Consider the following 20,692-nt stretch of genomic DNA (forward strand, 5'->3'; position numbering starts at 1 on the left):
AGACACACCCACAAAACGCAAATTCTCATTTGATGTAAACCTGTGAAGAAGAGAAGCACAATTTACAACACGAAAACTTCTCCCGGATGCTTTCAACGACTCATAAAGGGAAGTTTCAACCTACCGGCGGAGAAAATACAGAAGCCATGCTCTAGTTGTTAGTCTAACAAGACACTACACAAAACACGCACACCGGGTCCCCCGTGAGTAAATAATATTATAGATTCGGTGACAGCACACGTTCCTTCTTTTTAACCTACTTCAATCCTGACCCCCCCCCCCCCTCAACTCCCCGTAAATGGGGGCTGTACATGGGCCGAGAGAGCTGACAATTTTGGCAGCGTGCACCTTGGTAGTGTGGAGGAGTAGGGTGGGTTTGGGTCATGGAGACATAAAGGCTTTGTTTAACATAATGCTGTCACACTTTCAGAGGGAAGGTATATATATGGCACTATGAAGCAATTAGTGGTATTTCATGTGTTATTTCAAGCTTAGTTACGAATTTCTAGAAAATTCCAGACACTGACCGTTTCTAAAAGTGAAAATATAACGAAAGAAGAGGGGGTGGACTGAGAAGGGGGGACGACATCGTGTCGCGGCGCAAACCAGACCGACATTTTGAAAGCAGTAGACTAGTGACGCCCACGGTACGCAGTGACCTAATCCCGCTATGTCAGTCGTCCGCATGCACAGTTTGTTACGTAACGCGCATTGTTTTGGTGGTGGAGGTGGTTATGACGGCTTACTAGTGCCAAAACCTGGGGTTACCAATAATTATCACGTGAAAATTAGTAATTAACACTGTCAGTTAACGTTTTCACGTGTTTATTACTAATTTTCATGTGAAAATGACTAATTTTTAGTTTTGGCTTTAGAAAACCGTCAGGAAGCGAGCCAAAACTGATATATAGTAATTTTCACGTGAAAATGAGTAATTAACATGTGAAAATTGATAATTTTCACGACATAATTAATTGTAATTTTCTCGTGTTAATTACTAATTGTCACGTGATAATTACAATTATATAGTTCTGGCACTAGTAAGCCGTCATAGGTGGTGGTGTTTGGTGAGGGTGGGGGTGGGGTGGAGGTCACGTGGAAACAACAGCCGGCTTGCAGGCCAGACTGACATAGCTGTAAAGTAGGTGATAGACAATGTAGCGTTGTCAGATCAGTTGTCGCCATTTCGTCTGCGTGAACAGTTGCTTGCATAACGCACCGTTAGAGAAATTATCTAGTTATTCACTCAGTAAGTTTGTTAGTAACTTGACTGATACTTACTAACACTATACAAACTAAGAAGTAGGTTTTAATAACTAACAAACTAACAGGCCACCTCACTGTCGTGCTAAGTAACTATAAGTAAGTTATTACGTAAGAAAGTACGTTTGTAAGGAAGTAGGATTGTAAGTGTGGCTGACTTACTTAATTGGCTAGTTATCAATCATGTTGTTTAGTTACTGTGTAAGCAAGTACGGACGTAACTCCACGGCTTCGTTAGCTTCTTATTTAGTTAGTGGTGAGTCGGGGTACTTAGTTATGCCTCGGTCTCACATATACGATTTTTCGGAAGTGTCGGGGATAGTTAAGTCGGCTAGGTCGGAAGTGTCGGATGCAAATTCGGCTCCAAATTTCACTCCCGACCTGTCCTTACGACTTATCCGACCATGTAGCCGACAAGCAGACGACAACCACCCGACTTTAGGGCCGACAAATCCGACATGTGTCCAGACACTTCCGACTGCAGTAACGACAATTCCGACTGCAGTTACGACAGGCCCGGCTGAAAAACTTCCGAACAATAGCCGACTCTCACGACCAGTGTAACGACTAAACCGACTAGCTAACGACTGTCCTAACGACAAATCAGACTGCCCTTACGACTAATCCGAACGAAACTATGCTACCGACAAATCCGACCACCCTTACGAGTCTTCCGACTACCGTTACGACTAATCAGAATCGCCTTACGACTAAACCGACACGCTTACGACAACCACCCGACAAATTTCTATTCGTCTGAGTCGGGAGGCTCTTTTGACTGTTTTGAAAATTTCAAAACAGTCTGAAGGGCCTTCCGAACTAACCGACTTTTCAAAAACAAAATTGCTAATTCTCACGAACTCTCCGACCTCTTCCGACTTCCAGCCGACTACCTAAAGTCGGGTGACATTCGTAGATGTGAGACCGAGGCATTAGCGAGCTGCGCGTTGAGTCATTCAGTCAGTCAGCCAGTTAGTGCACATGCACTGACATGTCACAGCTATACAGCTGTGTAGTGCACATGCACTGACATGTCACAGCTATGCAGCTGTGTAGTGCACATGCACTGACATGTCACAGCTGAAGATTGGTAGCAGAAAGCCCCCCCTCCCCCCTCCCATCCCCAACCCCCGATTCACAGATTTGGATTACCACTAAAAAACACAAGTAATGCGATAGGGAGGGTCGACACAATGTTTTTTTAAAAAATTTTTATTCTGTTTTTGTGGATTTTTTTCTCCTTTTTTTCAAGTCAAAATGTTACTCTGTGCTTGAACCTGTGTCATTTCACTAAAAATGAAGTAGCTAGACCAGCAGGTGTGGACTAGTTGAACAATCCTGCCCTGTGTAAACTTGATTAGACTGACCGTCTCATATCTGGCAAAGCCGGCTTTTACATGGAATAAGACCATCCCTCCGCTTGAACAAATACCAAAAATCAAATGCCTGGCTGCTTTCTGTGGAGAGTGGGATGCACATTTAAAAAGAAAGGAATGACTGATTTTCTTAAACAGCCACAAGCTAGCTTGGAAACAGTCTGCTTGCATCCATTGTGCAGAGAGAGAGAGAGAAAGAGAGAGAGAGAGAAAGAGAGAGAGAGAGAGAGAGAGAGAGAGAGAGAGACAATGACAATGACAATTCTTTATTTTACGAGGGTAACAGAGAGAGAGAGAGAGAGAGAGAGAGAGAGAGAGAGAGAGAGAGAGAGAGAGAGAGAGAGAGAGAGAGAGAGAGAGAGAGAGAGAGAGTCTTTCAGTCGGACACGCATACAGACACAGACAATCGCACGTACGAACACAGACACATACACACTGACACGAATACACACACACACACATCATACACACATGCTGGTACACACACTCACTGTCGTACATGCATACAGACGCAGACACACGGACACACACACACACACACACATACACACACACACACACACACACACACACACACACCCCTCTCCCGGCCCAGCATACACACTTTCACCCAGACAACTCGCGATATAACCTTCGTGGTTGAAAACGACGTTAAACACCAAATATACGTCTACCCAGACAACTTACCTCAGATTACGAGAACGCCAACCGGCCAGGCTAAGGTCATGTTGGGGAAGAAAAATAACATCACACAGTCATACTTCGCGGAGACACACTCATTGCACACTGTATATTTTCAGATCAGGAAGTTACGCCGAAGCTGTTAAAACCAGCACATAAAACCCACCGCATAACCACCACAACAAACCTAAGCACAAAAATAGAGTAGATTCTCGAATTCACACACGCTGTAGAAATCCTATATCTTGTCACACATCCAAACCTGAATTCCGATTTCAGAGAGGTTGATATAAGTTCGTATCAGTACAGTGGTACTAAAATTCACACGAGCACAGTCAAGCATCATTTTCTCGAAGCCGGATGTTCGAGTGTTCCTGCTGTTGGCGGTGGCGCAAACTTGTGTGGCTTGAGTTGCTTGTAGACATAATGTGACCCTCTGTTTTGGGGGAGGGTCTGCATTTTGATTGGTCGAATATACAAATTTGGGTTTTTCATCAATCTATTTTTATCTCAGGGGTTGTTTTACGAGTGTGGTTGCACAGGCGATTCCATGTTTTGTCATATCAGAGTGAGCGGCGGCAGAGATGTTTGCGTGCGAAAATGCAAGCACGCATAAAGGCATGTAATATGCGTACGACACAAACACACACACACACACACACACACACACACACATCCCGTGCACAAACCGTCACACACACATACATGACACACATACACACACACGCACACGCACGCAGGCATGCATGCACGCACGCACGCACACACACACATTTACATACACATACACACACACATGCACACACACACACACACAAACACACACACGCACGCACGCACGCACGCACTCACACACACACACACACAAACACACACACGCGCGCGCGCGAGGGAGAGAGACTGAGAGAGAGAGAGGGAGAGAGTGACAGACAGACAGACAGTCAGACAGACCGGCAGACAGACAGACATACAGACAGACAGTGACAGACAGACAGAGAGACAGAGTATGGCGGCGGCCTGAATTGCGGGGTAAACGGCCTTGCACGTAAAGACTGACATGTCCAAATCAAAAGTGTACTTGGGAGTATCAGCCCGTCATTGCAGAAAAAAAAATAAATAAACAGGACATTATACTGGTATTATACCGTTCATATTTTGCTGTTATATTCTTGTCCGAAAGATCGGCATTACTCACCTTAACTGTCTGATTTCCGCTCCCAAAATGGACAAAGAGAAAGAAGCATCAAGAAAAAAACGAGTCGCGTAAGGCGAAATTACTACATTCAGTTAAGCTGTGGAACTCACAGAATGAAACTGAACGCACTGCATTTTTTCACAATGACCGTAGTCCGCCGCTTGTGCATAACGGAGTGAAACCAAAGAGCTGAAACTGACGAGCCTGTTCAGCGCGGTAGGGGTTTCGCTGTGCTGCATAGCACGCTTTTCTGTACCTCTCTTCGTTTTAACTTTGTGAGCGTGTTTTTAATCCAAACATATCATATCTATATGTTTTTGGAATCAGGAACCGACGAGGAATAAGATGAAATTGTTTTTAAATCGATTTGGGAAATTTAATTTTGATCATATATTTTATATTTTTAATTTTCAGAGCTTGTTTTTAATCCAAATATAACATATCTATATGTTTTTGGAATCAAGAAATGATGTAGAATAAGATGAACGTAAATTTGGATCGTTTTATATAAAAAAAAATTATTACAATTTTCAGATTTTTAATGACCAAAGTCATTAATTAATTTTTAAGCCACTTAAGCTGAAATGCAATACCAAAGTCCGGCCTTCGTCGAAAATTGCTTTACAAAAATTTCAATCAATTTGATTGAAAAATGAGGGTGTGACAGTGCCGCCTCAACTTTTACAAAAAGCCGGATATGACGTCATCAACAGTATTTATCGAAAAAAAGAAAAAAAAACGTCCGGGGATATCATTCTCAGGAACTCTCATGTCAAATTTCATAAAGATCGGTCCAGTAGTTTGGTCTGAATCGCTCTACATACACACACGCACAGATAGACAGACAGACAGACACACACACACACACACACACACACACACACACACACACACACACACACACACACACACATACACCACGACCCTCGTCTCGATTCCCCTTCTATGTTAAAACATTTAGTCAAAACTTGACTAAATGTAAAAAGAAGCAAAATACGTTAACATTGTTATTTCGAGGGTTCCCTGCCAGAACCCAGTATCTCGACTTTTTGGTGATTTTAATTTTTTTACACCAAAATATAGTTATTGACTTCCTCTTCAATGTAAATATTGAGTTTGAACCAAAAACTAAAAAGGGATCGATTTATTGATCAGTGCCGAAACCAAGTATCGTTTGTTGTACACAAACCATCCGTGCCAAAACCCTGTATAGTGAGATACGGGGTTCTGGCTGGCATTACTTCGGTGAGGATCATAGAACGTTCCCTGCCAGAACCCTGTATCTTGAGATACGGGATTCTGGCTGGCATTACTGCGGTAAGAATCATAGAACGTTCCCTGCCAGAACCCTGTATCTTGAGATACGGGATTCTGGCTGGAGCCTTTCTGACTGGAACTAACTCGCAATGGTCAGCAAAAAACACTTATTTCGACATACGTGGCTTTTGTGGGACAAAATCAGACACAGATTCAACAGAACTCGTAAATCAAAAAGAAATGTTCGGCGATGGATCTTTTCGGCGCATGTTTTTTTTTTATGCAGAAGCAGGCGGGTTAGTGGATTAGTGGAAATTAGTGGATTTTTTTAAAGCTAAATGTATTTTTTTTTCTTTTTTTCCCTTACACCTGTTCCTTGTCCCGGTGTGCTCTCACACCGCCCCGTCCCTGCACTCACTGCTCCATCCACATCTGAATTTCGTTCCGCTGCCAGACTTGCCGATTTTACAGATGCTCCAGGGAGGGATGTCGGGTCGTTGCGGTAGGCTACCCTCGGAAGATGACACTGCACTTCTGCTGAGTCATTTCGACGGTGTTCAGTAGTGGGTCTGTCCCGAGCTAACGGACGCAGCCCACTACCTACTATGGCCCCTACTAACGACATTGACTGCTAAGTCGCGGAGCCAGACTGAGTGAGAGTCCCCTCCAGAGAGCAGACAGCCACCACGTCCCTCCGTCGACCCCTCAGAACGTCACACGTTGAAAACTGACAGCAGAAGTACTTTTCAGGGAAGGATGGAACAGGAACACTGAGACCAAGGTCACCATGAGAGCTCCGGGCATGAAGGGCCACAAGAGCAAGGACAATTTATAATTTTTGGATGATTAATGAGATGAGGATGATTATAATGATGATGCTATGGATTTCCAATTTTGGTTTGAGACTACGTGACAAGGCAGCACTCTACGCTTACTGTCATAATATATCCTGGTGTCAACCAGGCCCGAGAACTGCAGCACCTGCGGTGTTGGTCAAGTAAACAGAACCTGAGCACCCTCAAAGTCGCATTCGTTAAGTGAATGACACTCGGCTGTGTGATTCCAGCCTTCCCATAGGAACCATAGCACTTCCACTCTGGGTAGGAGCCGACCGTAGCCCGAAAAACCCACATGACCCTGATGGGATTCGAACCCACGACCTCCCGGCCCACAGTCCGATGCGCTAACCACTGCGCTACGGGGGCCGGTAAGCTAAATGTATTGTTATGGTTTGTCAATAGTCAAAACTGTCCCGTAAGGGCGTATCTAAACTTGCATAAACATGCATGTGGAACGTGACAAAGCGGCGAAGTGTATGTGACACGTTTTTTTTTTTTATATTACTTGCGATATTAACTACAATGTAATCAGCTGCAGAACCAACGTTTACGGCCAGTCAGTGTCAAAGACTAGTTGTTTACCCGTGATTTGTCATTTTACAGATCACGGGGCGCCGCGATTTGTAAAATGTTTTACAAATCACGTAAATGCCCCCGATATTTTTTCTTGTCATCTCCAAAGTCAAGGGATCTATTAGATTTTTTTTCTTCTTCATTTCTTTATAGTCCCATCGCTGGGAAATTTGGGTCGCTTCCTCCCAGTGAAAGGCTGGCAACAATAGAGTCACGCTACCCCAAACTGAAGGGATCTATTCGATTTTTTGGATTTTCTTCTTCATTTCTTTAAAGTCCCATCGCTGGGAAATTTGGGTCGCTTCCTCCCAGTGAAAAGCTAGCAGCAACAGAGTCACGCTACCCCAAAGTGAAGGGATCTATTAGATTTTTTTTCATTTATTTATTGTCCCATCGCTGGGAAATTCGGGTCGCTTCCTCCCAGTGGAAAGCTAGCAGCAACAGAGTCACGCTACCCCAAATTGAAGGGATCTATTAGATTTTTTGGATTTTCTTCTTCATTTCTTTATAGTCCCATCGCTGGGAAATTTGGGTCGCTTCCTCCCAGTGAAAAGCTAGCAGCAACAGAGTCACGCTACCCCAAATTGAAGGGATCTATTAGATTTTTTGGATTTTTTTTCCATTTCTTTATTGTCCCATCGCTGGGAAATTCGGGTCGCTTCCTCCCAGTGGAAAGCTAGCAGCAACAGAGTCACGCTACCCCAAAGTGAAGGGATCTATTAGATTTAAAAAAAAATTCTTTATTGTCCCATTGCTTGGAAATTCGGGTCGCTTCCTCCCAGTGGAAAGCTAGCAGCAACAGAGTCACGCTACCCCAAAGTCAAGGGATCTATTAGATTTGATTTTTTTTCATTACTTTATTGTCCCATCGCTTAGAAATTCGGGTCGCTTCCTCCCAGTGGAAAGCTAGCAGCAACAGAGTCGCGCTACCCCAAAGTCAAGGGATCTATTATATTTGTTTTTTTTCTCCATTTCTTTAGAATGACCAACGGCTTTTTCGTGCTACAGTGGTAACACGGTGGTGGAACATGGATTCGAACCTGCGACCCTACGATCACAAGTCCAGTGCTCTACCAACTGAGCTACCGGGCCCCCGGGTACACTTTTGCCGTATGGGCGATTGCACCCCCGCACCGCCCCCCCCCCACACACACACACACAACTGGCAGGCTGGATTTGTTTTCTTTGTTATGCTGAAAATCGTAATGTTTTACCTATCCGGCCCAAACCACCCCCCACCACCAAGCATAGAGGCTAGAAACAACAAATATTAATAATAATAAAAGGCATGTAGACTTTGTGGAATGCGATATTTTAACTTTTTCACAAATCGCGGTTTTAGGTTCGACGTAATTTGTAAAATGTTTCTACATATTTACAAATCACGGGTTAACACGAGTGTCTAAAATACGGGAGAAACGAGATTTCAAAACAAGAACATATTTTGGGTCAACTTGACTTGCCAGCCTGCTTTAACCAAAAAGCATTGACGGGTCACCATATCGATAATGGCACAGCTGAATGATGATCAAGATAATTATGCACCCGCACAGTATCATTAGAGGACGATGGGAGGAAGACCACAAAAAGAACCCTGCTTCTCGTGTTATTATGACGGTTGTGGGATTTGTTGTTTTTGGTTGCACACGAAAAAGCTTCCTAAATAAATTTTATTGGAGGAAGCAGACGGTCGTTACGGGTGGTGTCGTTGACGGCTTGTGGGCAGGGGTGAGTGGGGGCGGGGCGAATTACAGGCTGACATAATTATTGATCAGACAGATTTAGATAGCACCCAGAGTCTCCGCACAATGAGAAACCTGGCCATAGACCATTTATCCTGGACCGCCAACTAGCTCTCTCCCCGCTCTTTCTCTCTATTACGAGGTAGCGGCCTCTCGCATTTAGGAACCTACGCTTACATGGCCTTTCAGAAATCAGGGGGATGTCATATCCGGTGTCGATTGTAAACATGGACGAAGTTGCCGAGGTAAGTTCTGAAAATGCTAAAATAAACTCAGCTAAAGTGCATATGGAACATGTTTTTCGATGAGTTTTGTTAAGTTTAGTTTGGAGTTTTAGAAAATACAGTTCATTGTCACCTCCCATTGTCACAAATAACTGGAGCGTGCTTTCTTTTCACTGTCTTCGAATTGCTGGCCTTTCAAACCGGACGCTAAGCGCCCCTGAAAGTCGAGCGTCGAAACCTCGAAGGGTCACGTGACGAGTTGGTGGTCCAGGCTATTTGGTCTATGACCTGGCTGAGACGCACGAAGCGAAAGTACGGAACGCGGATCGTATCAACTGATGCATCAAATTGATGCATCCAAAACCAAGATTTGCTGCATCATTTTCACAATTTGATGCATCATTTTCACAAAAGGATGCATCATTTTCAAAAAGGATGCATCATTTTCCAAAACTGATCGCATCCGATACGAAAATGATGCATCCTTTTAGAAAATGATGCATTATTTTGATGCATCACTTTCGGTTTTGTATGCATGTGAAAGATCATTCATTTCCGGTCTTTCCGTAAGAAATGCCTGAGCACGGAAAAACTTCAAATGACATTTTGACGAATATAAACAGATGCCGTCGGCACCTCCTTCTCCTTCGTTTCTCGCCTCCTGCCGTCTTTGCTCGACTGTTTGAACCACAGCTTCTTCCAAACCGTCAATTACACTTGCCATGATTTCGGAAAAATTCCTGCTGGTAGTGAGATTGGGAATGGCGCGTACAAAAGAGGCTTAGAAATAATTCGTTTCGCTTCGTATTCCGGTTCAAATTTTGCTTTTTGCTCGGCACTTTCCGGGAAAACCCAAAAATTCTGATGCATCAAAACGATGCATCAAATTCGTGGTTTGGGATGCATCAATTTCCTGCATCAGTTGAAACGATCCGCGTTCCGTACGAAAGTGGGTGTCACAAACCGCGGGGTCTGTATCGTTGAAATCCCGACAAACCTCAATTTTAACCAATCCAACACCTCTGATGGCTCCCCCCCCCGTTTGGTGACTTTCTCGTGCACCTCGACCCTGGTGACGTCAACGTGATGCACTTGCGTGAATTATGTTTCTGTCTCGTCATAACTGTCAACAATAAAAGTACTTTTGTTTTATTGTATAAATATCACGAAGGATTGCAATTTCACTCAAATTTATATCAGTGATGAATTTTGTTATATGATGAATCTACTTTATCTTTGACAAATGAGCACAGTTCTCATGTTCAGACAAAGCTGAGCTGAAACTGCTTATGTGTGCCTATAGGGGGTGTTAAGTTAAAGCTACCTAATTCAGTCCCTCCCAAGCAAACCGTGATCTTTTTACATTTAGTCAAGTTTTGACTAAATGTTTTAACATAGAGGGGGAATCGAGACGAGGGTCGTGGTGTATGTGTGTCTGTGTGTGTGTGCGTGTGTGTGTGTAGAGCGATTCAGAGTAAACTACTGGACCGATCTTTATAAAATTTGACATGAGAGTTCCTGAATATGATATCCCCGGATGTTTTTTTTTTCATTTTTTCGATAAATGTCTTTGATGACGTCATACCCGGCTTTTTGTAAAAGTTGAGGCGGCACTGTCACACCCTCATTTTGTAATCAAATTGATTGACATTTTGGCCAAGCAATCTTCGACAAAGGCCGGACTTCGGTATTGCATTTCAGCTTGGTGGCTTAAAAATTAATTAATGACTTTGGTCATTAAAAATCTGAAAATTGTAAAAAACATTTTTTTATATAAAACGATCCAAATTTACGTTCATCTTATTTTTCATCATTTTCTGATTCCAAAAACATATAAATATGTTATATTTGGATTAAAAACAAGCTCTGAAAATTAAACATATAAAAATTATGATCAAAATTAAATTTTCGAAATCAATTTAAAAACACTTTCATCTTATTCCTTGTCGGTTCCTGATTTAAAAAACATATAGATATGACATGTTTGGATTAAAAACACGCTCAGAAAGTTAAAACGAAGAGAGGTACAGAAAAGCGTGCTATCCTTCTCAGCGCAACTACTACCCCGCTCTTCTTGTCAATTTCACTGCCTTTTCCATGAGCGGTGGACTGACGATGCTACGAGTATACGGTCTTGCTGAAAAATTGCATTGCGTTCAGTTTCATTCTGTGAGTTCGACAGCTTGACTAAATGTTGTATTTTCGCCTTACGCGACTTGTTCTTCTTCTTCAGCGTTCAATGTTGATGGCAGCACTAGATCTTCAGTTCATCTTGCAAACAAACCAAGTGCAAGGGTGGGCGTACGCGTCAGCCCAGGAACGCAGAAAAAGAAGAAGTAAAAGTAATACATAGATATGGTTAAAAGAAACACCGTTACATCATTGAATCTTGCGATATATTTGGAACTCAAATATAGGTTAAGGGTGACTTCCCTTGTTTATGGAGATCTATTTCCGCAATCGTGATTTTGACGTCATCATTTACATACGTCCGCTTGGAATGGCGTACAAGGTTAAAGACACGGTCCTTGTTGTGAAAACGGTTTGGTCTAACATCTCAAATCTGACCAGGTCATCCCCGGCGTCCATTTGAACACGTATGGAACACAGGATTCCCCACGGACGCCAGTCCTTGAGGGTCCCGGTGTAGTATTCCGTTTAGTCCCCTCTCTGAAAAGGGCCCCTGTGGGACTTTTCAGAGCTATACAAGGCCTCCGGGGGACTTTTTCAGCTCTTTACCGATCAAGCCTCGTTTTCGATTGGACCCCTACAGCAATTTTGCCCCCCCCCCCCCCCCCCAGATGGTCTCCCCTTTGAAAAGGTCCTCCGGGGGCCCTTTTTAGCTTTGAAAAGACCCCCTGGGGGCCCTTCTCAGGGGTGGGACGAAACAGAATATTACACTGGGACCTCCACTTTTGATGTTTAAAGGTCAATGGACCCCCCCCCCCCCCCCATGCGGAGTTTTAGAGTGTCCCATTAAGATAACGCATCGATATCGCTAATAGTGTGATATGAAGTGTCTTTTTTCATCAGAATATTCAAAGAGGACACTTCAACTATACCTTGTTAAATGGAACACACACACACTTTTCCGTATCGTTCCGGCGTGACATTTGCAATTGTGCTTGCACTAAACTTGACTGATGACTACAGTCTGAAAATTATTATTGGGACTAGGGGAGGGTAGGTTGGGTGATGTGGACTAGGGGGTCATTAGTGGTAGGGACTACGTAAGGGAAGGGGAGATTGGGACTAGGGGGAGGGTAGGTTGGGAGATGTGGACTAGGGGGTCATTAGTGGTAGGGACTACGTAAGGGAAGGGGAGATTGGGACTAGGGGAGGGTAAGTTGGGAGATGTGGACTAGGGGGTCATTAGTGGTAGGGACTACGTAAGGGAAGGGGAGATTGGGACTAGGGGAGGGTAAGTTGGGAGATGTGGACTAGGGGGTCATTAGTGGTAGGGACTACGTAAGGGAAGGGGAGATTGGGACTAGGGGAGGGTAGGTTGGGAGATGTGGACTAGGGGGTCATTAGTGGTAGGGACTACGTAAGGGAAGGGGAGATTGGGACTAGGGGAGGGTAAGTTGGGAGATGTGGGCTAGGGGGTCATGGGAAGTACGGACTTTCTTTCTTTATTTGGTGTTTAACGTCGTTTTCAACCGTTCAAGGTTATATCGCGACGGAAGTACGGACTAGGTTAGGAGAGGGGTGGAGATTGGAATTAGGGAAGAAAAAGTTTGAGGATATTATCTTGAAGAAATTGAACGTAAAATTGTACGGCGATCTGTCCATTATTTTTCCGGGAAATGCTCTTCAAACACACACACACACACACACACACACACACACACACACACACACACCCTCCTCGTCTCGAATCCCCAATCCTGTGTCAAGCTGGTTGTCTCCCTCATCTTCAGTCGTCTGGACTACTGCAACTCCCTTCTGGCTGGCCTCCCCGCCTCATCCATTCATGGCCTACAACGACTCTGAGTTCAGAACGCTGCTGCCAGGCTGACGTTGAGGAAGACGAAGCGAGACCACATCACCCCCCCTACTTCGCTCCTTGCACTGGCTCCCTGTCAACACCCGAATCTCCCACAAACTGTCCACTCTGGTCTACAAGTGTCCCAACGACTCTGCTCCCGAGTACCTTCAATCCTCCCTGGACCTGTACACCCAGCCCTCCGACCGTCCCCTTCGTTCTGCTGCTGACCCACTCCGCCTTCACATCCCTCGCTCGAAAGTCGCATCTGCTGGTCAGCGTGCATTTCCCTCCGCGGGCCCCTCCGTCTGGAACTCCCTGCCGCTTGAGCTTCGCCAGAGCCCCTCTCTTGACGCGTTCAAGAGTAGGTTGAAGACTCAGTTCTTCCCGTAGCTGGCTGCGACTTTCATGTTCGACGTGATGTGTTGTGCCCCAAAAGACATTCTTGTGCTGTGCTCTGTGAGAGGTGTTTTCTTTGTGTTTAATATTATTTTGTTTGGACCTAGCTATTGATGTGTACATTGTTGTTAAACAGTTGTTTGTTGTATGTTTATCAGGGTTTGCTAGTGTGTGATAGGGTTCGTGTCCGTCTGTAGATGTTAGTTTCTTTGTTAGTCCTGTGTTGACAACTCTTCGACAAGCGCTTAGAACTGTACCCACGGAATACGCGCTATATAAGCTTTATATTGATTGATTGATTGAATCAAAATTGACTAAAAGTAAAAACCGTCAAGAACGTTGGAGAATGATTAACCATTCAGTCTTAGAGAATACTACATGGCTTGCTGTGTCGTACCAGATTTACACGAGTTGTTTTTTTAAAATATTGAACTGCGAGCGAAAGCGAGCTGTTCACTATTTGAAAAAGCAACGAGTGTAAATCTGGTACGACACCGCAAGCCATATAGTATTCTGTTTATCCTACATACTGTACTTACGTGTATTTTACTGAAAATGTCCTGCAGTCGAGGCAGCTAAATTGAAGACGCTTGTTTTGGAACCTCGATCTCTTCTAAAGCCTCGTGCAATCTATTACGTCAAAGCAAAGAAACGTCACTTTGAAAGTGTGGCGTGACGTGTTAGTTCTAAAAATTCATTGAGGGTAATTAATGAGCGCAATTTTTGTTCTATAATGACGTTTGTCTCGGTGACTTTGGCATCATAAGCAGTGGAAAAACATGTCCCTGCCAGACTTGCTTGACATGACCTCATTTACATGATATACACACGTGTGATTTGAACGATTATTATCTCACGAGTGTCTCTCTCACGTATGTAGAATAAAATCGAGTACACTGCACTGAAATTCGTCCGGTTATCCCTCACATTCCGTATTAACGTGGGTACCGAGAGAGAGAGAGAGAGAGAGAGAGAGAGAGAGAGAGAGACAGAGACAGAGAGACAGAGAGAGACGGAGACAGAGACAGAGAGACAGAGACAGAGAGACAGAGACAGAGAGACAAAAACAGGGACAGAGAGACACACACACAAACACACACACACACACACACACACAAACACAAACACACACACTCACTAACACTCACACACACACACACACACACACACACACACACACACATTCCGTATTAACGTGGGTACCGAGAGAGAGAGAGAGAAAAAGAGAGATAGAGAGCGAGAGAGAGACAGAGACAGAGACAGAGAGACAAAGACAGAGAGACAAAGACAGAGACAGAGAGACAAAGACAGAGACAGAGACAGACACACGCACACAAACACACACACACACACATACGCACACACACACTCACACACATGCACACACGCACAGACATACACGCACAGACATACACGCACGCACGCACACACAAGACCCAACACGTATTGGATGCGTCAGCTTAAAACAGCCAACCATTTTGCTGTTGTCATTTATTCAAAATACTAAGCATTTAATACGGTTCACACGGTAAATACAACAGTGACAAATAGTGATTCAATGTTTAGTCCAGTTCAGATCATAACACTTCTCATCAGTAACAAACGCTCGGTAAAGGTGCCGTCTTCGTCGAGTACACGATCATATTGACTGCCATAGGACTGTCCAGACATTCTCGTCGATTAAGAGCATGTCTTTTCACATTGATGAAGAGCATCCTTTATAGCGTGGTTGTATTATGTTAACAATGGGAATGTAGTTAGCTGAATCAATTTACAAGGTTGATATGGTTTCTGATTAAAAAAAACCCGGGAAGTAAGTCTGTAAGGTTGATATGGGTTTCACTTATTAATTTCACACAACGAAAAAGTTCCTGTTGATTTTGGCATGGATTCAAGTTCGAAGGTTTCTCTTTCCCCGTGTAAAAGTCTAACCAGATCTGAGGTTGTTAACATAATCGCTTTTACGAGAAGGAGTGCAACGAGAAAAGTCAAATTTCAAGCTACCCTCCTCCTCATCCAAGCGATCAAGTACGACGAACAGATATGTCCAGACTTCAACGTGGAATAAGATCATCCTTCACCTCAGACACATACCTTCCTCTGAAAACGGCGTATGGCTGCCTCAATGGCGGGGTAAAAAACGGTCATACACGTAAAATTCCACTCGTGCAAAAAACACGAGTGTACGTGGGAGTTTCAGCCCACGAACGCAGAAGAAGAAGAAGACACATACCAAAAATCAAGTCTGTGCAGATATTTTATTGACGAATACTACGTAGTGGTCGAAAGGAGGATTAACATGCGAAAGAAAATTTTAAAAAAAATTTAAAAAATGTATGTATACAGACAGACAGAGGAAATGTTGCACAGAGCTTGCGTACTGCAAAGGTCATGGCCATGTGATATTAAAAGGCACAGCCCTACCCGTGTAAAAAGTTCGACTCGCCATCTCAGGTCTGTCCTTGGTTTTGACATCCGATAGGCCATCCTTCCATTTGGAAATATACCAACAATTACATCCTTCCAGCTTCCTGTGAAGAGCTGGCATTTTGTTTATGAATTAATAATTTCGAAGATTAAAATAAGTGACTTTTAAGAAATTATTTCAGAAAAAACACACTTTTCACCCTGTACAGAAAGCATGAAAGATGTTGATTTTTGGTATGTGTCCAAACGGAGGGATGTTCTTATCTCATGTAAAAGCCTGGCCACTTCTAAGATGGTGAGTCGAATGAGCGCTTCTGGTGTGATAACGCGAGACAACTCCTGTGATCTTGCCGCGAGGTTCCGCCTGTTACCATTGTCTTTTTACCTATAAAATGCACGACTTACACACGAACTGTTACCAAAGCGACATGCTATTTGGGACCAATGCACGTTTTTTTCCTTTCTCGTGTGATCTTGCCGCAAGGTGGCGCCAGTTACCAGCGGAAAGAAAGAAGGGGCATAACCTCACCAGAACCGCCCATTGTTTGCACTGTAAGGAATGCGTCTTTAACATTGATCGGACACAAGAGATAGACATGCACAACATTATCTATTATTCAAAACGTGAAAAATGCACGTTTGACAAGCAAGAAACAATTCAAAAGAGTAATTCCAAGGTTTTTGGTTGTCATTATCCGAGAGTTACACCAAAAAGCAAACAAAAGGTGCATTGTTTTTAACGTCCATCTAAAATAAAGTCTGTTTTAGTGCTGTTTTTATGCAATCAAATTTAATATTTTACAATATGTGTCTTTACTTTTATGAAACAAACGGAACAAAATTCAATACTTTTTCTACTTTAATGTGTTTTTATGACAACAGACAAACATGTATAACGAATGCAAGTTTTCAACGCAGAGCAAAACACAACACAACGAAAACAACAAGAACATACCCCCCACACACAAGTCTGAGCAAAGAAGCCTTGGTGAACACCAATTGATATCAATTTTTACAAAAATATAGACAAAAAACAAAGGGAAATCAGTCCTACAATCCAGCTAAGTCAATTCGGAATGAAAACTCTATCCCGCACAAGACCGAATGTCATAGATATATCCCGAAATAATTCATCAGCTACAACCCAGCTTATTCATTTTGTTGCTGGTACGGATCACTATTAAAACACAACACAAAAATACCGATAAACCGTGAAATCTCCAAGAGTATCAGATTGTCCTATTAGGCAGCGACTGCATTTACTTACACAATGATATCAAAGACTTTTATTTTCAGAGTCATTTGCGCTGTCTCTTTGAGACGTAGAAGCCTGTATTTATTTCAAGTGGCTGTTGAAGAAAAGAATTCAGCATACTGTATGATTACTAAGAATAAGTTCCAGATCAGTATAATTATGTGGTATTTTGTGAGGCTTTTGGTGATACTATAAATCTACAAGAACATCAAACACACAACCAAAACAAACAAACACACAAACAAACAAACAAACAAACAAACAAACGAAAAGTGCGGGTCCCGGGATGCACTCTATTTGCGTCATCATGCGAACCGTCAACTTACGTGCAGACCAGCTAGTGCTAGTGCTAGTGTGTACACGCAAGCACAAGACCAAGTGCGCACGGAACAGATCCTGTTTGTTTGTTTGTTTGTTTGCTTAACGCCCAGCCGACCACGGAGGGCCATATCAGAGCGGTGCTGCTTTGACATAATTATAACGTGCGCCACACACAAGACAGAAGTCGCAGCACAGGCTTCATGTCTCACCCAGTCACATTATTCTGACACCGGACCAACCAGTCATAATGCTAGAGGCCAGGCGGAGCAGCCACTAGATTGCCAATTTTAAAGTCTTAGGTATGACCCGGCCGGGGTTCGAACCCACGACCTCCCGATCACGGGGCGGACGCCTTACCACTAGGCCAACCGTGCCGGTCATAAAAGATCCTGTAATCCATGTCAGAGTTCGGTGGGTTATAGAAACACAAAAATACCCAGCATGCCTCCCCCGAACGCGGCGCATTTCTGTAATGGGTTATGATGTGTGCAGTTTGTTGTTGAGAGTGATTTTGCGTCTATTAATAAGTCAAATAGGCGTAATCTGGTCTGACCAAGCAGTATCAAAAGCCATAGTTTCTTTTATTAGTTATTGGTATCCTCTTCTTCTCTTCTTCTTCGTTCGTGGGCTGAAACTCCCACGTTCACTCATGGTTGTTTTTTGCACGAGTGGGTTTTTACGTGTATGACCGTTTTTACCCCGCCATTCAGGCAGCCATACGCCGTTATTGGTATCCGACACAGTTTATTTTTTTCTGACTTTTGTCAAGTGTGAAATGTTCCAGGCAAATTCCATTTCAGATCCCAGGAAGCGATCTCTCTTCAACAGTATCTCTACATCAAATTAAAGGTCTTGGTTTCAAACTCTCAGACAGATAAAAAAAAAAATAAAAAAAAAACATCAGTGAGAATTAACATACAAGTTCAAAGCCGCGTTAAATTATAAACCCCAGAATTGTGGCTCAACGTCGTAGGCCGTTCGCCACATAGCGTTGTCGGTGTTGAAGCATCAGTGAGAATTAACATACAAGTACTTAAAGTTCAAAGTGGCCACGCTAAATTATAGACCCCAGAATTGTGGCTCGACATAACGTCGTAGGCCGCTCGCCGCATGGTGTAGTAGGCGTTGAAGCATCAGAGAGAATTAACATACACATTCAAAGCCGCGTTAAATTATAAACCCCAGAATTGTGGCTCAACGTCGTAGGCTGCTCGTATTCATACGCTCGCCGCATAGCGTAGTCGGTGTTAGAGCATCAGCGAGAATTAGCATACAAGTAGTTAAAGTTCAAAGTGGCCGCGCTAAATTATAAACCCCAGAATTGTGGCTCAACGTCGAAGGCCGATCGCCGCATAGCGCTGTCGGGGTTGGAGCAGCGCTGAGAGAGCCTCCACGGGTTCAAGCGCTGGTTTCTCCGCCAGTGGTAGCAGGGGGCCTGGCAGGTCATGCCGCACTGGGTGAGGCAGCACTTGTTGTCGCCTGTGCACTCGTAGTCGTTGCGGCACAATGAGCCACAAGCTTCCGAGAAGGTGGACGAATCCGCGCGACAGAACCCTGGCTTGTTGACCGTCTCTGAAACGAGAAATTCATATATATATATATACTAGATGATTACCCGCTTCGCCGGGTACCGGCTTCGCCGGGAAGAAGTAGAGCCGAATACCAGGCTGCGCCTGGCACCCGGCTTTGCCGGGTGTACGCCGGCTTTGCCGGCGCACGAAGGAAAGAAGATAAACGCGCAAAACACTGGAGACCTTCTAAAAATAGTAACGTGCAGTGACCTTCTAAAAATAGTAACGTAGTAACGGGAATATGGATTGACGCCACACGAAGGAAGGGAGAGAAACGCAAAACACTGGAGAAGATAAGGAAGAGTTACTGGGAATGGTGAAATGAACAGAAAAACCAAAATCGGTTCAGCGCTGCGCGCTGAGAGCACGTGTTGAAATATCTCATCGATGAGGTTGTGTCCGGGGTCTCTCTGAATAAGCCCACCAAATTTGAAGCAGATCCATCGAGAACTTTGGCTGCGCATCGCGCACAGACACACAGACAGACACAAGTCGTATACTGTTCAAAAAAAGAAACGCATAGCTTGTAATATTTGGATAATTTAGTTATATGGCTACAAGGATATCCACCAAACTGCAGAAAATGTTTATCTGGTCGTCGACCTTTCGTCCATTGCCACAAGTGAGCTCTGCACGTGACGCATGCGTTATCAGTGGCTACAATGTCAAAATTGCTCATTTGGCATGACCACTCGTCATGCTTCAGTGTAATCTCGTGAAACTCGGGGAATATTGAGCTCTCACCATGTCTTCCAAAACCCATAAAAGCGGATTGTTCGCCACAAAGAAATCAGACGACAATTCAGCGACGAAAGATGGCCCGATTGAGCAGAGAAGACCGCCAAATTGCATTGGGTCGTTTACAAGCAGGCCAAAGTCAAAGTGCAATCGCCAGGCACTTCCACGTGTCCCAGAGCACCATCAGTAGACTGTGGGTCAGGTTTCAAGCCACTGGCTCCGTTGCTGACTTGCCACGAGCGGGAAGACCAAGGGCGACAACTGCTGCTCACGACCGCTTCATACGGCTCCGCCACCTCCGGAATCGTTTCCTGTCGGCCTCATCTTCTGTCCAGGCTCTCCCCGGGCCACACCGATTATCGGACCAGACCGTGCGGAACCGCCTGCATGAAGCTGGTTTGAGAGCTCGCAGACCTCACAGAAGAGCTGTCCTCACCCGCCGCCATCGCCAGAACCGAGTGCAGTGGGGCAACCAGCACCTTCGCTGGACCGTCCGGAATCACTGGAGACACGTGTGGTTCAGCGACGAGTCCTACTTCCTGCTCCAGCGACATGATGGTCGGAGGAGGGTCTACCGGAGAGTAAACGAACGTTACGCGCCCAACTGTGTGGATGAGGCACCCGTTCATGGTGGTGGAGGCGTCATGGTGTGGGGGGCGATCAATACCGCTGGAAGGAGCGCCCTGGTGCACGTCCAAGGGCGCATAACTGCCCAGCGATACGTGGAGGAAATTCTGCGCCCACACGCCCTTCCTCTTCTGGCTGACCAGGATGCCATATTCCAGCAGGACAACGCTCGCCCGCACACAGCACGACTCACCACCCAGTTCCTCACCGACCACCATG

The 20,692-nt window shown here is 44.4% G+C and overlaps 3 protein-coding genes across 4 annotated transcripts in view; 1 reads left to right on the plus strand and 2 right to left on the minus strand.

Annotated features, from left to right (window-relative positions):
• Window positions 1–3,683, minus strand: part of LOC138949038 (uncharacterized) — a 22,463-nt gene extending 18,780 nt beyond the window's left edge. For both annotated transcript variants that reach the window (XM_070320758.1, XM_070320757.1), the window contains exon 1: window positions 3,327–3,683. The gene's annotated coding sequence lies outside the window, so the exon portion shown is untranslated. The remainder of the gene's footprint in view (window positions 1–3,326) is intronic.
• Window positions 1–20,692, plus strand: part of LOC138949041 (TRMT1-like protein) — a 322,855-nt gene that overhangs the window by 185,655 nt on the left and 116,508 nt on the right. The gene's annotated exons all lie outside the window — the stretch shown is intronic.
• LOC138949044 (WAP four-disulfide core domain protein 2-like) overlaps window positions 14,990–20,692 on the minus strand; it is a 30,692-nt gene continuing 24,989 nt past the window's right edge. Inside the window, exon 5 of the mRNA XM_070320774.1 lies at window positions 14,990–19,109. Coding sequence (XP_070176875.1) covers window positions 18,844–19,109 — 266 coding nt within the window. The 3' untranslated portion in view covers window positions 14,990–18,843. The remainder of the gene's footprint in view (window positions 19,110–20,692) is intronic.

This window comes from Littorina saxatilis, linkage group LG15 (genome assembly GCF_037325665.1).
Source record: "Littorina saxatilis isolate snail1 linkage group LG15, US_GU_Lsax_2.0, whole genome shotgun sequence".
In the NCBI taxonomy this organism is placed as follows: Eukaryota; Metazoa; Mollusca; class Gastropoda; order Littorinimorpha; family Littorinidae; genus Littorina; species Littorina saxatilis.